This window comes from Mytilus galloprovincialis, chromosome 2 (genome assembly GCF_965363235.1).
Source record: "Mytilus galloprovincialis chromosome 2, xbMytGall1.hap1.1, whole genome shotgun sequence".
Lineage (NCBI taxonomy): Eukaryota > Metazoa > Mollusca > Bivalvia > Mytilida > Mytilidae > Mytilus > Mytilus galloprovincialis.
The window spans coordinates 34,858,302-34,875,871 of NC_134839.1; the positions used below are offsets into that span (position 1 = coordinate 34,858,302).

Below are 17,570 nucleotides of genomic sequence, written 5' to 3' on the forward strand. Positions count from 1 at the left end.
GAACAATTTCGGAAAAGGATTTCCGGCTTTGCTTTTGAAAATAACATTGTTGTCGTAAAACACGTGGTTCCAAATCCTAAAAAAAGTCACGGAAGAAATATATGATGCAATGATTGATATATTTGGTTAAAATGACTAGATTCAAGTACATGTTCATAATTTCTGGATATGCGAAGAATATTTTTCGAAGTTTTACAACAAACAAAGTTTTGAGAATGGCGGCAGTTGCAGATGGTGATCTAGGAGCACTGAAAATGAACGGCATGGAACGCATACCCCGTCCATTTGTTATTGGAGTAGCCGGAGGAACAGCGTCAGGAAAGGTTACAATGATAATTCATCTTTTTTCACACAATGTTACACATAATTATTTGCTTCTGGTTCTCAAATATGCAAATATGACCAATTTGGGCACACCATGTTACACAGGTGGGTGCATCGCCTGTATCAGCTGTATATGATGATGAAAGGTTTTAACGACCTTGACTGACTATACAGCCCTAGCAAGGTCGGCCTTGACTTGCGCTTTTTTAAGCATTTAAATAATTATTTTTTTACCAGCTGTATATTTGGGACATTTGACAGCATCTCTATCAACGATACTATACACCTTATCGCTATTTGTCCGCCATTGCTGGATATCACACAGGTTCTCGTAAAATGTTAACGTCATAAAACAAAATATCTGACGCCACAATGGAAAAGTGATTGTTGTTGACGTCAAAAGTTCAAGCGGCCGGGTCAGCCGGGATTAGCGATAAGGTGTATTTATTGTGGAGTCATATGTTTTCGTATCAACCATATTTGTTGGTTTCGATTGCACACTTGTTTATTGTGGCGTGTGTTTCGGTTTCTATATTTGTAACAACAACAACACTTGTAACATTGGAATGACTACAAAATGTACAACGTGACAAATCTATAGATATAGGAAGATGTGGTGTTAGTGCCAATGAGACAACTCTCCATCCAAATAACAATTTTAAAAAAAGTAAACCATTATAGGTCAATGTACGGCCTTCAACTCGGAGCCTTGGCTTACACCGAACAACAAGCTATAAAGGGCCACAAAATTACTAGTGTAAAACCATTCAAACGGGAAATCAACGGTTTAATCTATATAAAATTTAAAAAAACGAGAAACAAGAAACACGTATAAATTACATGAACAAACAACAACTACTGTACACATGGTACATCAGATTCCTGGCTTAGGTTTGCACATGTTGCAGCAGGATTAAACGTTTTCACAGTTGATTTTAAAGAACTTTTAAAGTAAGAACTACAAAATGTACACATTTTGTACTTAAATCAAAATAACCTGTTCATCCATTTTTATTTAATGTTTACACCAGAGCATATGTAAAAAAGTCAGATATTCTGTAAAATAAGTTTGCTACTTCATTAAAACATTATGAACATTGCCTTTAGTCATGTTTATAATTATTGCAAAAAAAGTATCATTTTCCTTTCACAATCAAACTATTTTATTTTTTTGGGGGTAAATTTTTTCTCTTTCACTTTCAGCAATTGAAATATTTGTATGAAACGACTTTAAAGCACCCACTCAAATCAATTATCTATATCAAAGTCAAAAGATAAAAGTTTTAAATCTTGCTTTTGAACATTTTTCGTCATAATAACAGTTTTCTTTTCTGGACTATCATTCAAAGAAGGAGAGGAGAGTCAGACGTTAAAAGTTTGCTTCAAATACGTGTGTCGCAAAGTGGTTAATAGATCCTTTATGTGACATGTGACGGACGCCATTTAACCATATCATTTTGTCAAACAATACATTTACAATCAACACTTTTATTAATTAGTCCTTTGTTATCAATAGCTTGAAAATGCAATCAGCTGATTATTGATTTTTGGTCAAAATCTTAACGAGTTCAAGGTGAATTTCGAGTATTTACCGATCAGGTAAAGTCTGAGAAACCCGAAAAAAGTAAATAAGCAAGATGGTTGAAAATAAATTGTTATATATTTTTTTCGCCAAATTCTTTCGCCAATGATGAATTTAAATCGCCACAATTATAATTTTTTTGCAAATTGCGAAAATGGCGACCGCCAGCGAAAACCCTGGTACTAAGTAAAACCTTCATACTACACACTTTTATCATAAATTCAGTCATGATGTATATAAAAAATGCTGACCAGACATTTACGTGTGTACACTCTTTTTTCTGTCATCAATTTGTGATTAAATCAAATCTGAGTTAGGATGTACTAAAATTAGACATTCTACATGTTTTTTTCAGTCATCAGTATGTGATAAGATAATGTCTCAGCTAGGACAGGATGATATGGACAGAAAACAAAGGAGGGTAGCCATTATCAATCAAGATTCTTTTTACAAAACTCTGAATGAAGAAGAAAAAAAGAAGGCTTTAAAAGGAGAATTTAATTTTGATCATCCAGGTACTGTAGTCTGTAATCATGATAATGCTGAAATTAGATAATCTTCATGATCATGTTGATAATTTTGAATTTTATTAATAATCATTATAAAATTGGATTTAAGTAATAATCATGGTTTATTTGATTTGCTCATATCAGTTATACTATTACAGTGAGTTGCTTATAGGTGTTACTGTAAAACTTTACCTATAGCTCAACCTGTTTTTAAAATTGACAACACAATAGGGACATTTAAATTGACCAGTTGGTATTGTTAGATTTAAATCTACCTTGATGCTACCTGTAAAAAAATTTATTCACCTAACCCAAAGTTTCAGCATGCTTTTTTCCTGAACTTTTTCTTACCTAGGATTATTCTATTAAAAAATTGATAGGGAAGAAAATAGTTTTGGTTTTCATTGTTTTAAATCCCTGATATATATAATTTATCTATTTTTTACCTAAAATTCTAAATCAGTAAAAGATTAAAATAAATATGTATTACTATGTTTGAAAATTAAACTGTTTTTACACACTAAATGCTTCTTTAAAATTCTAACCCTTATATATAGTATTGTCCAGCTGCCAGTGAAACAAGAAATAGCTGTTCAGGTGTTTACAGTTTAAATTTTCAGATGGATATGTTGTTCATTTCTTCACATGTCCCTTCAAGATTCTCATTTTGGATTATTATTTGCAATGTTTGAAATCTTTTGGTGTCATTGTGCATACAATATTGGATTTATTTTATTTGAATTCACTTCTTAGATTTTTTATAGCAATTTTGCTTCTTAAAATGTGATGTGTTTTTTTCAAGATTTTATTGTCATGAAGGACATCAAGGAGGAAATAATTCATTCAAACTGTTTTGTGGGGCTTACATATGATGTTGTACATGTAAAATTCGAAAATAAGTTTGGAGTATACCTTGCTGTGTTTTTTCTTTGAAATCTATTATAATATTAGTGGGACTTTTGTGCATAAAATGCTGTGTTTGCTCAAGGAAATTCAAATTTTCATACGATGGGATTTAGTTATGTTAAAAATTAAAAAATTTCAAAACTGGAATTCAAGTAGGAGATATAGTGTGAGTTCATCCAACATGTTTCTGTGGCTTTATGTGATTTTAAAAACATTCATTATTAATTTGGGATCTATTACAAACTTAAGATGATTTACCATTTGAATGGGAACTTGAAAATGAAATAAAATGTTGAATTAATGCAGTGGATATAGTCTAATCTTGTGATAAAGTGAAAAATGAAAGTAAAATATTCTAAAATATTCCTAACGTGGGGAAATGTTTTAAGTGAATGTGAAATTGGAAATAGTCATTATAAAATTCTGGATCAAATATTGTTTGATTTGGAAATTTATAATAGGAAATGAAATAAAATGTTTACTGTGGATATAGAAAAATCAAGTGATATATAGTAAAAATATAAATAAAATATTACAAAATATTTGTAAAGTGAGGATAACTATTTGGAATATAGTAATGGAAATGATAAAAAAATTTTTACAAGATTCTGAATTATGTATAGATTCTGCACCTGTTAAATTAGGATGTATATTATGGGAAGTTAATCAGAATTTATACTATGGATTTAGAAAAAAATCTAGTGAAGTAGTGAAAAATGAATAACATTGGGAATTATTTAAAAACTTTGGAATTCTGGATGAGATGTCAAATATCAGACTGAGTGTAAAAAAATAAATGAAATTGTTTATTCAAATATGATTTTGATGTTTTATAAAGTGAGTGAAATATTACGACTGGATTATTTAGGGTATTAAACACTGCTAGTAGTGGCTATGCAAACATTAAGATGAAATGTAGTGCATTTTAGGCCATGCAATTTTAAATAAACTGCAAGAAAATAACATATATGATATAGTCATTCTTGTTTGGCTTGATAACTCCTAATATTTTGAATGACAGTAAAATAAAATTCTCTCACTGGAATAATCATAGGTAAGAAAAAATTCAGGAAAAAAGCATGCTGAAACTTTGGGTTAGGTGAATAAAATTTTTTACAGGTAGCATCAAGGTAGATTTAAATCTAACAATACCAACTGGTCAATTTAAATGTCCCTATTGTATTGTCAATTTTAAAAACAGGTTGAGCTATAGGTAAAGTTTTACAATAACACCTATAAGCAACTCACTGTAAATACAAGTGTTTTTTATTTACTTGTATAGCTGATTATTATTTTGGAGGTTCATGTAGAGTTATATCCCTTTAAATGATGGTTAAATTGTCTTTCGCTGATAGATGGTTTGACTTTTCAAAAACAAATAAAGGACAGTGAAATTCTCATCTGTCTTTTATTTGGGAAACACAAATAATTTTCAACCCTGAGAGACTGGCCCCTGTCTACAATGGTGTGGTGAGCAATTCTCTTTACACATTCATACTTTACTTCTGTGCTGAGTACGTAGCTTTCTTTGTCCACGTCTAAAGACAAAGGTAAAAAATATTAGCAATTAAGAAAAAAAAAAGGAAAGGCATGTTTTTACCTATTAAATTTTGAGATTTTAACAAGTTTAACTCAAAAATGTTTAAGATGTTTTATAATAAAAAAACTTGTATACATATATGTATAAATGTAAATAATAAGAGAAGAATTTAAGAGGAGATAATTCAAATTTTGAAAAATAAAAATCTAAAATATTTACTTCTACAAGTAAATATAACATCTTCAACATGTTGAAGTAATTATAAACTCAACTAGTGTAAGTATTACCACTGATGGACTGTGGATTCCTATAATATAATATAATATAATTTATAATGTGATATTATTTTTGTCGAGCCTGCAACTTTTGTTGCAGAAAGCTCGACATAGGGATAGTGATCCGGCGGCGCGGGCTACGGCAGCGGCTATGGCGGCGGCAGCGTTAGCTCACTTCTTAAAAGCTTTAGATTTTAGAAAGTAGAAGACCTGGATACTTCATACTTTGTATATAGATGCTCCATGTTACGAAGTTTCCGTCAGTCATATGTCCAATGTCCTTGACCTCATTTTCATGGTTCAGTGACCACTTGAAAAAAAATTCAAATTTTTTGTAATGTTGAATTCTCTCTTATTATAAGTAATAGGATAACTATATTTGATATGTGCGTACCTTGCAAGGTCCTCATGTCTGTCAGACAGTTTTCACTTGACCTCGACCTCATTTCATGGATCAGTGAACAAGGTTAAGTTTTGGTGGTCAAGTCCATATCTCAGATACTATAAGCAATAGGGCTAGTATATTCGGTGTATGGAAAGACTGTAAGGTGTACATGTCCAACTGGCAGGTGTCATCTGACCTTGACCTCATTTTCATGGTTCAGTGGTTATAGTTAAATTTTTGTGTTTTGGTCTGTTTTTCTCATACTATATGCAATAGGTCTTCTATATTTGTTGTATGGAATGATTGTAAGGTGTACATGTCTAGCGGGCAGATGTCATGTGACCCTGACCTCATTTTCATGGTTCAGTGGTCAAAGTTAAGTTTTTGAGTTTTGGGCTTTTTATCTAATACTATATGCCATAGGTCAACTATATTTGGTGTATGGAAATATTTTATGATCTTTATGTCAGTCGCGCAGGTTTTATTTGATCGTGACCTCATTTTCACGGTTTATTGCACAGTGTTAAGTTTTTGTGTTTTGGTCTATTTTTCTTAAGCTATAAGTAATGAGTCAACTATATATGTTGTATAGAAGCATTGTTAGCTGTACATGTCTGCCTGGCATGTTTCATCTGACCTTGACCTCATTTTCAAGGTTCATTGGTCTTTGTTTAGTTATCTTGGTTAATGTTAAGTTTATGTGACAGTTGTAATAAAGCTTAGCTTTATACCTAGGACTATCAACATAATATCAATGATTAGTATAGAAGGCGAGACATTTCAGCGTGTGCACTCTTGTTGGTGGAAAAAAATTATGTTTGGATGATTCACTCTCTTATTATATTCAATTATGATAACAATCTCATTTCAGATGCATTTGATTGGGAAAGAATTAAAAAAACAATGAATGAAGTTATAAAAGGAAAAAAAGTTATGATACCAGGGTATAATTATGTAGAGAACAAGAGGTATGAAAAAATATCAGCAGGGTTTTTTCCCATAAGAAGTTATTGCTACTTAAATGTCAATATTAAAAGTTTGAAATTATTATCTTAAATTTTGAATTATTATCTTGAAAATTGTTATTGTCAGAGAAAACTAAAGCAGAAAAAAATGACCAAACCATACACTCTTACAGTAACAAAATACTCTTACAGTAACAAAATAAGTCAAAAATGACCAGACCATACACTCTTACAGTAACAGAATAAGTCAAAATTGACCAGACCATACACTCTTACAGTAACAAAATAAGTCAAAATTGACCAGATCATACACTCTTACAGTAACAAAATAAGTCAAAAATGACCAGACCATACACTCTTACAGTAACAGAATAAGTCAAAATTGACCAGACCATACACTCTTACAGTAACAAAATAAGTCAAAATTGACCGGAACCATACACTCTTACAGTAACAAAATAAGTCAAAAATGACCAGACCATACACTCTTACAGTAACAGAATAAGTCAAAATTGACCAGACCATACACTCTTACAGTAACAAAATAAGTCAAAATTGACCAGACCATACACTTACAGTAACAGAATAAGTCAAATTGACCAGACCATACACTCTTACAGTAACAAAATACTCTAACAGTAACAAAATAAGTCAAAAATGACCAGACCATACACTCTTACAGTAACAGAATAAGTCAAATTGACCAGACCATACACTCTTACAGTAACAAAATAAGTCAAAATTGACCAGACCATACACTCTTACAGTAACAAAATAAGTCAAAAATGACCAGACCATACACTCTTACAGTAACAGAATAAGTCAAAATTGACCAGACCATACACTCTTACAGTAACAAAATAAGTCAAAATTGACCAGACCATACACTCTTACAGTAACAAAATAAGTCAAAAATGACCAGACCATACACTCTTACAGTAACAGAATAAGTCAAAATTGACCAGACCATACACTCTTACAGTAACAAAATAAGTCAAAATTGACCAGACCATACACTTACAGTAACAGAATAAGTCAAAATTGACCAGACCATACACTCTTACAGTAACAGAATAAGTCAAAATTGACCAGACCATACACTCTTACAGTAACAAAATAAGTCAAAATTGACCAGACCATACACTCTTACAGTAACAGAATAAGTCAAAATTGACCAGACCATACACTCTTACAATAACAAAATAAGTCAAAATTGACCAGACCATACACTCTTACAGTAACAGAATAAGTCAAAATTGACCAGACCATACACTCTTACAGTAACAAAATAAGTCAAAATTGACCAGACCATACACTCGTACAGTAACAGAATAAGTCAAAACTGACCAGACCATACACTCTTACAGTAACAAAATAAGTCAAAATTGACCATATCATACACTCTTACAGTAACAAAATAAGTCAAAATTGACCAGACCATACACTCTTACAGTAACAAAATAAGTCAAAATTGACCAGACCATACACTCTTACAGTAACAAATTGACCAGACCATACACTCTTACAGTAACAAAATGACCAGACCATACACTCTTACAGTAACAAATTGACCAGACCATACACTCTTACAGTAACAAATTGACCAGACCATACACTCTTACAGTAACAGAATAAGTCAAAATTGACCAGACCATACACTCTTAAAATAACAAAATAAGTCAAAATTGACCAGACCATACACTCTTACAGTAACAAAATAAGTCAAAATTGACCAGACCATACACTCTTACAGTAACAAAATGACCAGACCATCCACTCTTACAGTAACAAATTGACCAGACCATACACTCTTACAGTAACAAATTGACCAGACCATACACTCTTACAGTAACAGAATAAGTCAAAATTGACCAGACCATACACTCTTACAGTAACAAAATAAGTCAAAACTGACCAGACCATACACTCTTACAGTAACAAATTGACCAGACCATACACTCTTACAGTAACAAATTGACCAGACCATACACTCTTACAGTAACAAAATAAGTCAAAATTGCCAGCAATCACCAATCGACTCCTTAACAGTGATGATCTATTCCTGGAAAAACATTGTTATTAACTTAATGAACATGATTAATTTCTAGTGAACATGTTTTATGTTTTTTTTAGTACTATAACAAATTATAATTAATTTATAAAATATGTAGGTTGTGCAATAAGTGTATATAAGTGTATATATTTATTAAGATATGTAGGTTGTGCAGTAAGTGTATATCTGTTTTTAGATGGTGACGTTCCCTTGTCACCATCTTACGGTGTTTATATATCTCAACTTGTACGATTTGCTCGTGTATGTAACAATGTTTTAGATTTTAACGAGAGAAATTTATGTATTACTGAAAAATTATTACACCAGGGTTTTCGATATCACAAACTAGTCAAAACATTTACTAAATTTTATCATAGGTATAAAGACATTATTCGTAAATATAGCTCAACATGCAGACTTTTAATATGTTCAGGTATTTCACATCCAATTTTTTATGGTAATATTCTTTATAAAGCACAAAGGTGTCAGTATTCACCTCATAAACTTACAAAACCTTTGAATAGACTTATTAAGAAGGGATATAATTACGATACTGTTGTCAAGTCATTAAAGATTGCATATTTTGGCGTTAATATTGAGTCACTGATAAGGTCTTTGCATCGGAACTAAACACATGTATTCTAAAAACAGTTGTTGGCATGACACGGGTTATGTTCTTCTCATATATGTTATGATGGTATGATACTAAACCCCTAACGGGAAGGATTGTGCCTGATGTTCATATGATGAAATCATAATCTTTCAGTCAGTTTAGTTGAAGTCTGGAGCTGGCATGTCAGTTAACTGCTAGTAGTCTGTTGTTATTTATGTATTATTGTCATTTTGTTTATTTTCTTTGGTTACATTTTCTGACATCAGACTCGGATTTCTCTTGAACTGAATTTTAATGTGCGTATTGTTATGCGTTTACTTTACTACATTGGTTAGAGGTATAGGGGGAGGGTTGAGATCTCACAAACATGTTTAACCCCGCCGCATTTTTGCGCCTGTCCCAAGTCAGGAGCCTCTGGCCTTTGTTAGTCTTGTATTATTTTAATTTTAGTTTCTTGTGTACAATTTGGAAATTAGTATGGCGTTCATTATCACTGGACTAGTATATATTTGTTTAGGGGCCAGCTGAAAGATGCCTCCGGGTGCGGGAATTTCTCGCTACATTGAAGACCTGTTGGTGACCCTCTGCTGTTGTTTTTTATTTGGGCGGGTTGTTGTCTCTTTGACACATTCCCCATTTCCATTCTCAATTTTATAAGTGTATATATATTAATTAAGATATGTAGGTTGTGCAATAAGTGTTTATAAGAGTATATATTAATTAAGATATGTAGGTTATGCAGTAAGTGTATATAAGTGTATATATTAATTAAGATATGTAGGTTGTGCAGTAAGTGTATATAAGTGTATATATTAATTAAGATATGTAGGTTGTGCAGTAAGTGTATATACGTATATATTAATTAAGATATATATGTAGGTTGTGCAGTAAGTGCATATAAGTGTATATATTAATTAAAATATGTAGGTTGTGCAATAAGTGTATATATGTGTATATATTAATTAAGATATGTAGGTTGTGCAATAAGTGTATATATGTGTATATATTAATTAAGATATGTAGGTTGTGCAATAAGTGTTTATATGTGCAGACAAAAAGTTAAGTAATAAAAATTTATATTTAGGTACTTTTGTGTGCCCCATCAAGATAGGGGCATTATGTTTTCAGGTCTGTATGTCTGGTCGTCTGTACATTCGTCAGTCTCCTGCTATAGATTAAAAGTTTTTGGTCAAGGTAGTTTTAATGAGGTTGAAGTCCAATCAACTTGAAACTTAGTACACATGTTTCCTATGATTGAATCTTTCTTATTTTAATGCCAAATAAGAGCTTTAACCCCAGTGGCAGTTTAACAGTTCACTGACATAAAAAATGATAGTGCATGCTTTGAATTAAAGTTTTTGGTCAAGGTAGTTTTTGATGAAGTTGAAGTCCAATCAACTTGAAACTTATTACACATGTTCCATATGATATGATCTTTTTAATTTTAACACCAAATTAGAGTTTTGACCCCAATTTCACTGAATATAAAAAACAACAGTGCAATTGAGCTTGTAAGTAAGCCATTTATTTTGTAGTGATGAGTCGTGTCATCCAGTTTACCCAGCAGAAGTTGTACTGTTTGAAGGAATACTGGCCTTTGCTGACAAAGAATTGAGAGATAAGTTTCATATGAAGCTTTTTGTTGACACAGATCCTGACACAAGGTTATCTAGAAGAGGTAGATATATGTAGATTTATGATTATGACAGTATTCATGGTATTGGTAGTGAACAAAATTTATAAATTGTGTTGAAAATATGTTGTTCAAATTTTACCAGTTCTAAATTTTCTGAAATATGTTGTAATATTTCAAAGTGAAGAAGGTTTTGATATAACTAGGGCCTTCAGCAATCAGCTTGTCAGTCTGTCTTGTTTTATCAAAAATGTTTCCTGCTGTGTAACTTTAAAACCCCTTGTAGTTTGTTGTTGAATCTTTCCATTATCATTTGTTGCTTTCTACACTGTTGCCATACAGTGTACACTGAAAAAAAATTCTGAGATTAGTATGACGTCCATTATCACTGAACTAGTATACATTTTTGTTTAGAGGCCAGCTGAAGCACGCCTGTGGATGAGAGAGTTTTTCGCTGCATTGAGGACCCATTGGTGGCCTTTGGTTGTTGTCCCTTTAACACATTCCCCATTTCCTTTCTAAATTTTAATTGTTGATAATGATGGTACAACAGATGAACTGGTATTAATTGTTGATAATGATGGTAAAACAGATGAACTGTTATTAATTACCATGGATTTCTGTGGATTTGTTAATATTCTTTGGATACCAATTTTTGTTGATTTCACGGGGACAGGAGAATCAAGAATTTAAATGTTCAACAAATTACAAATTTTCTAAAGGAATGAATGCAGAGTTTGCCAAAACCACAAATTTAATTATTCACAAATATTCAAGTTTTCCTGAAACCACGAAAATTGGTACCCACGAAAATAAATCAATTCACAGTTATTAATTTCATGCCTATCACAGTTATAACTAATATTGTAAAATTTAGGATATGTGGTATGATAGCCAATGAGACAACTACCCACCTGAGACTAAAGGTTGAGGATGTAAACACAAGTCACTATATATACAGCCTTCTTACATAAGAATATAGCAGGGTTGATCATGTTCCAACACTCAACCTTTCCTAACATGATACAGGGGTGTAACAGCACAAGTTACCACAATTGAAGACTAACTGTAAAAATTAGTTAGAAATGATTTATTTTATCAAAGCACCAAAAAATTATATAAATAAAACCTTGACTAAAAGTTAAAAGAATGCAAGCAATGACATAGTTGTGATGTATTTATGTATTACTTATAAAAGTGTTATTCTTCATTAGTTTTACGTGATACAAGAGAAAGAGGAAGAGATATAGAACAGATTTTACATCAATATACAACACTAGTCAAACCTGCCTTTGAAGAATTCTGTTTACCAGTGAGTAGATAACAAGTGTTTGAAATGCTTTAAAATGATTTTTTTTTAAATGATTTTATTTTAAAAGTATGAAAATAAGGAGATGTGGTTAATTGCCAATGAGACAACTATCCAACAGATTTCAAATGCAGTAGTAATTATAGGCAACTGTAAGGCCTTCAACAATGAGTAAAACAGTAAATTTAAAGTTGGCTTTAAAAAGTGCTGACGTGTAAAATGTGAACCATTGAAAACTGAACTACTTCCACCACTCTTAAGTATGTAGGTTTCAACATTACTGTGAGGGCTCAACCCTCCCTCTAATCTCGCACAGTGGTGTAACAGCACAACATTCAGCACAACATAGATTGTGTTAGTTTGTATAGCTTAAACAGCAGTCTGGATGAATTGAAATCTAAAATGTACCTTGAGCTGAAAATTTAATTACTAATTATAGTTTGAATTTTTGGGTTTCAACAAGTGAAAAAAGTGTGACGATATAGTATCTTGTTCTGTTGAAAAGTCAGTATATAATTTTTATGTACATGTATCAAGTTTTATCCTTGAATGTGCATTGTGATATTGCACTTTTAAGTTTTGTGTAAATATCAAAATTATATATGCTTTAATTCTGATGTTTTATAATTGTATACAACAGTCTCTCATAGTTCTTTTGAGAATCGCACATGCATTTTAAACTTTTATATTGTGTACTTGATATTACATGGTGTTTATACTTGTTCGATGTGGTGAGACTTTAATAAACTATTGAATCTGAATCTACTTCACAAAAACCCTAAACAGACACAGTCTTAAATTTCCTTAGATTTGAATTGATCTTTTTGATCTGGATGATCTATGCCTCATGATATTTCTGACATTCATGTTTTTTCCTACTTTTATAGACAAAGAAGTATGCAGATGTTATCATTCCAAGAGGAGCTGATAATACAGGTACTCAACATGCTCAATACTCATATTAAATCATTGTTTTTAAAACTTACGCATTATGGGTAATATTTTTAAATGTAAACAATGTCCTTTTAACAATTGATGTTTCATCAATGATTTAATAAATTTGATAGAGATAAAGATACCTAGTGGGTTTATAAAAATCATAAGTTATATATAAACACAAAGACAGAAATGAAAACAACAAAAATAAACACTACCAGAAAACTAAAGATTATACATGTATATTGTTATTTTTTTTGTGATTTTACTTTTTGTAACATTCTTTTAATCTTTTTAAAAAAAACTTAATGGTTATGTTTATATTTTTCAGTGGCTATAGATCTGATTGTACAGCATATTCAAGAGTTATTAAGACCAACAAAACAGTCCGTAAAAAGATTCAGACATAACTCTGATTCGTTTGTGGGACGACCACATTGATCATGTATTTTAATTTATAAATATTGGGATATCTTTACTATTGGATGGATTGGAGGCATACCTGCCAACTTTTCAAAATGCTCATGGGGGTTTTACGTGAAAGATGGTTCTTATAGTCCTACAAAACCTTCAAGGGGGCCTTCAAATATATTCTAATGTGTTTTTTTTTTTGGTTTCTTCGTGCTTTAAAAAGCTTATAGCCATTGTTAAATTAATTGTTTTCTTTAAAATAGTGGACAAAATTGCTCTTACAAAATTTCCACTTGGGAGCCTCCATGGGGGAAATCCTCTGCAAATAGTGAGAGTTGGCGGGTATGAGGAGGATATGTAGTAAATCAACAGAATTCTGCATTTATCAGTTATCTTGAACATGTTGAATGAATGAAATACTTCATTAAGAAGTTTTAATAATGAAATTGTGCAATTTTTAGAAATTTTAGTAGTGTGTTAGAAATATATTCTAATATGAATAGATGAGCCTTATTAGTATGTTTTTGAAAGTGAGAGAGAGAAACACATATGAAATGAAAAAAATCATTAAGTATGTTTTTCAAGAGATGAAAAAGGAAAAAATGGGGTTAAATAATGTTTGTGTTTCAATCAGAAGGGGTTTTATTATGTTTGTTTTTTAAAATTTAGTATATAAAATTACTGTTTACATCTCCGTTTTGCTGAAAGTTTCAAATATAACCTTTAAGCACTGTCGAACTGGTAATTATAGAGGTAGTTAAAACCTGCATTTGTAAAATACAAAAAATGTCTAAATTGAAAAGCTGAATTATAATTTTTTTTTAATGTACTGTAAATTCAGAAATTATTACGTGCATTTAATTATTATGATTTTTGAAGAATGGAAAAAAATGTGAGAATAATTTGATTTCAGGAAAATCTGCATACTGTACATATATATGTATTAGATATCAGAATTTGAGTTCTTATTTTTGTGATAATCACCAAGTCCCATTAATAGAAACTTCACAATAGTTTCTGAATTTACAGTAAATAAGTTCAAGTGTCAATATAAAATTGTGGCATCAATATGAGATACTCATCATTATCATCTATGAAGGACATTAACATGCTAAAGGTTTCACACATAATTAACTTTTTCTGGCGTAACAGATGTTGAAATTAAGTTGTCAATATTGTCAATGGTTTGTGTGTAATTTGTTGTAAGGGGTCACATGTCAAGGGTCACTCATCAGGGTTCACATTTGTATTGTTGAATTTTCTGTAAATAGTAGCGTTCTGTGGATTAATTTATTTTTATGGGTATCAATTTTTGTGGTTTAAGAAAAACTCACATTTTCGTTGATATTTATTTTGGGGTTTTTGTCAAAGTCTGCGTTTATTTCCCTAGATTATTTGTAATTTGTTGAGCATTGAATTTTGTTGGTGACCTGTACCCACTAAATCAACAAAAATTGGTATCCCACGAATATTAATGAATCCACAGTAACACGATAATTGTCACAGGTTAAATTAAATGGTCTAAATTTAAGTCTTCCTTTTCTTAATTATGATTTTCTTTATTTTACTACATACATGTATAAATATCATAAGAAAGTTCAGCATCCTGTTTGAAGTGTATTTTATTATTAATTTATTATTAGCACATAGATATTTCTATTTTAATACCTTTTGGGCATAATTTTGTATGATCAACATGTGTTCATTGTTGTGTGTATGTCAAAACAAATAGGTGAGCCTGCAATAATCAGAAATATGATTTTAATACAATGTGGCATTTAAAACTATTATTATTTTGAAGAGTCACCACTATAACTTTAACTTCTGACGGTTGCAGATTTTCATTGTAGTGCACATGCAACAGTCGAATTCTACATAGAAGATGGCAGCTCCTTAAATACAGATGTATTATATTAATAAATTACAGTATACTTCATTAACCCTTTGGTAAATGATACATGTAATACAGATACAGGTATTATTGTAATTAGAAGTTTTATCTCATTAATGATACCTCACTTCCATTTATTTATTTTGTTTTAATACTTCTTCCTGAGGTGTGTTTGACAAGTATATGTGTTAATGGTGGGGATGCTAAGAGAAAACATAACAACAATTGTGAGTGATACAGAAACTATGGAATTTATATCAGTTGATCTGAACTGTATCCCGGTTGTATCATTGAACATATTTTAATTAAAAACTGTAATAGATCATCTGTTGTTTTGTTTTAATTGAAAACACAAAATCATGCATGGGAGACAATTACAAAGAATTGTCTTTCTTTATTCGTTGAATTAAGGAGTGATCCATATTCTTTTATAGGGCGAGGGGGAATTATTTTCTACTCTATTTTTAGATTGTGTCATAAGGGAAACAATCTCATTTTGTTGTACACAAAAAATTATTGGATATTCATGTACATGTAGCATTTGAAAATGTGTCTTTAGGTACAAAATAATTAGATGAAAGGTTTAAAGTGCTAGTAATTTCCATGGAATGATGTATCTGATTCTTATCAATGAACTACACTTATAAATTGTCACTGAATATGGAAGTGAATGCAATACAAAATAGTGTCATACATCAATCAATATAGACAACTCAGTGTGAATAAATAGAGGAATAAAATAAATTATCATAATTATTATGGAAGAAGCGTTTTATACGACCGCAAAAATTGAAAATTTTTTGGTCGTATATTGGTATCACGTTGGCATCGTCGTCGTTGTCCAAATACTTTTAGTTTTCGTACTCTAACTTTAGTAAAAGTGAATGGAAATCTATGAAAATTTAACACAAGGTTTATGACCACAAATAGAAGGTTGGGATTGATTTTGGGAGTTTTGGTCCCAACATTTTAGGAATTAGGGGCCAAAAAGGGCCCAAATAAGCATTTTCTTGGTTTTCGCACTATAACTTTAGTTTAAGTAAATAGAAATCTATGAAATTTGACACAAGGTTTATAACCACAAAAGGAAGGTTGGGATTGATTTTGGGAGTATTGGTTCCAACAGTTTAGGAATTAGGGGCCAAAAAAAGGGCCCAAATAAGCATAATTCTTGGTTTTTTTCGTACAATAACTTTAGTATAAGTAAATAAAAAAATAGAAATCAATGAAATTTAAACACAAGGTTTATGACCACAAAAGGAAGGTTGGGATTGATTTTGGGAGTTGAGGTCGGAACAGTTTAGGAATTAGGGGCCAAAAAGGGGCCCAAATAAACATTTTTCTTGGTTTTCGCACCATAACTTTAGTATAAGTAAATAGAAATCTATGAAATTTAAACACAAGGTTTATGACCATAAAAGGAAGGTTGGGATTGATTTTGGGAGTTTTGGTCCCAACAGTTTAGGAATAAAGGGTCCAAAATTAAACTTTGTTTGATTTCATCAAAAATTGAATAATTGGGGTTCTTTAATATGCCGAATTTAAAAATGTACTTAATTTTTTGATTTTTGGCCCAGTTTTCAAGTTGGTCCTAATCGGGGTCCAAAATTATACTTTGTTTGATTTCATAAAAAATTGAATAAATGGGGTTCTTTGATATGCCAAATCTAACTGTATATGTAGATTCTTAATTTTTGGTCCCGTTTTCAAATTGGTCTACATTAAGGTCCAAAGGGTCCAAAATTAAACTTAGTTTGATTTTAACAAAAATTGAATCTTTGGGGTTCATTGATATGCTGAATCTAAAAACGATCTTATTTTTGATTATTGGCCAAGTTTTCAAGTTGGTCCAAATCGGGGTACAAAATTAAACTTTGTTTGATTTCATAAAAAATTTAATAAATGGGGTTCTTTGATATGCCAAATCTAACTGTATATGTAGATTCTTAATTTTTGGTCCCGTTTTCAAATTGGTCTATATTAAGGTCCAAAGGGTCCAAAATTAAACTTAGTTTGATTTTAACAAAAATTGAATCTTTGGGGTTCATTGATATGCTGAATCTAAAAACGATCTTATTTTTGATTATTGGCCAAGTTTTCAAGTTGGTCCAAATCGGGGTACAAAATTAAACTTTGTTTGATTTCATCAAAAATTGAATAAATGGGGTTCTTTGATATGCCAAATCTAACTGAGTATGTAGATTCTTAATTTTTGGTCCTGTTTTCAAATTGGTCTAC

The 17,570-nt window shown here is 31.1% G+C and overlaps 2 protein-coding genes across 2 annotated transcripts in view; one reads left to right on the forward strand and one right to left on the reverse strand.

Moving 5' to 3' along the window:
* The window catches only part of LOC143063456 (uncharacterized), a 132,413-nt gene that overhangs the window by 102,285 nt on the left and 12,558 nt on the right, over positions 1 to 17,570 (reverse strand). The gene's annotated exons all lie outside the window — the stretch shown is intronic.
* LOC143063455 (uridine-cytidine kinase 2-like) lies at positions 24 to 15,655 on the forward strand. Its single transcript, XM_076235618.1, has 7 exons — positions 24 to 323; positions 2,262 to 2,421; positions 6,393 to 6,489; positions 10,688 to 10,830; positions 12,000 to 12,097; positions 12,982 to 13,030; positions 13,362 to 15,655. The coding sequence occupies exons 1-7, from the start codon at positions 132 to 134 to the stop codon at positions 13,469 to 13,471; spliced, it is 849 nt and encodes a 282-aa protein (XP_076091733.1). The 5' UTR covers positions 24 to 131; the 3' UTR covers positions 13,472 to 15,655.

What these genes read in the sequence shown, in the direction of transcription:
- LOC143063455 (XM_076235618.1), top strand. Translation starts at nt 132, where the DNA reads ATGACTAGATTCAAGTACATGTTCATAATTTCTGGATATGCGAAGAAT. An exon ending in ATTTAATTTTGATCATCCAG is followed by an intron (nt 2,422 to 6,392) that starts GTACTGTAGTCT and finishes ATCTCATTTCAG; the next exon opens with ATGCATTTGATTGGGAAAGA. An exon ending in CACAAGGTTATCTAGAAGAG is followed by an intron (nt 10,831 to 11,999) that starts GTAGATATATGT and finishes ATTCTTCATTAG; the next exon opens with TTTTACGTGATACAAGAGAA.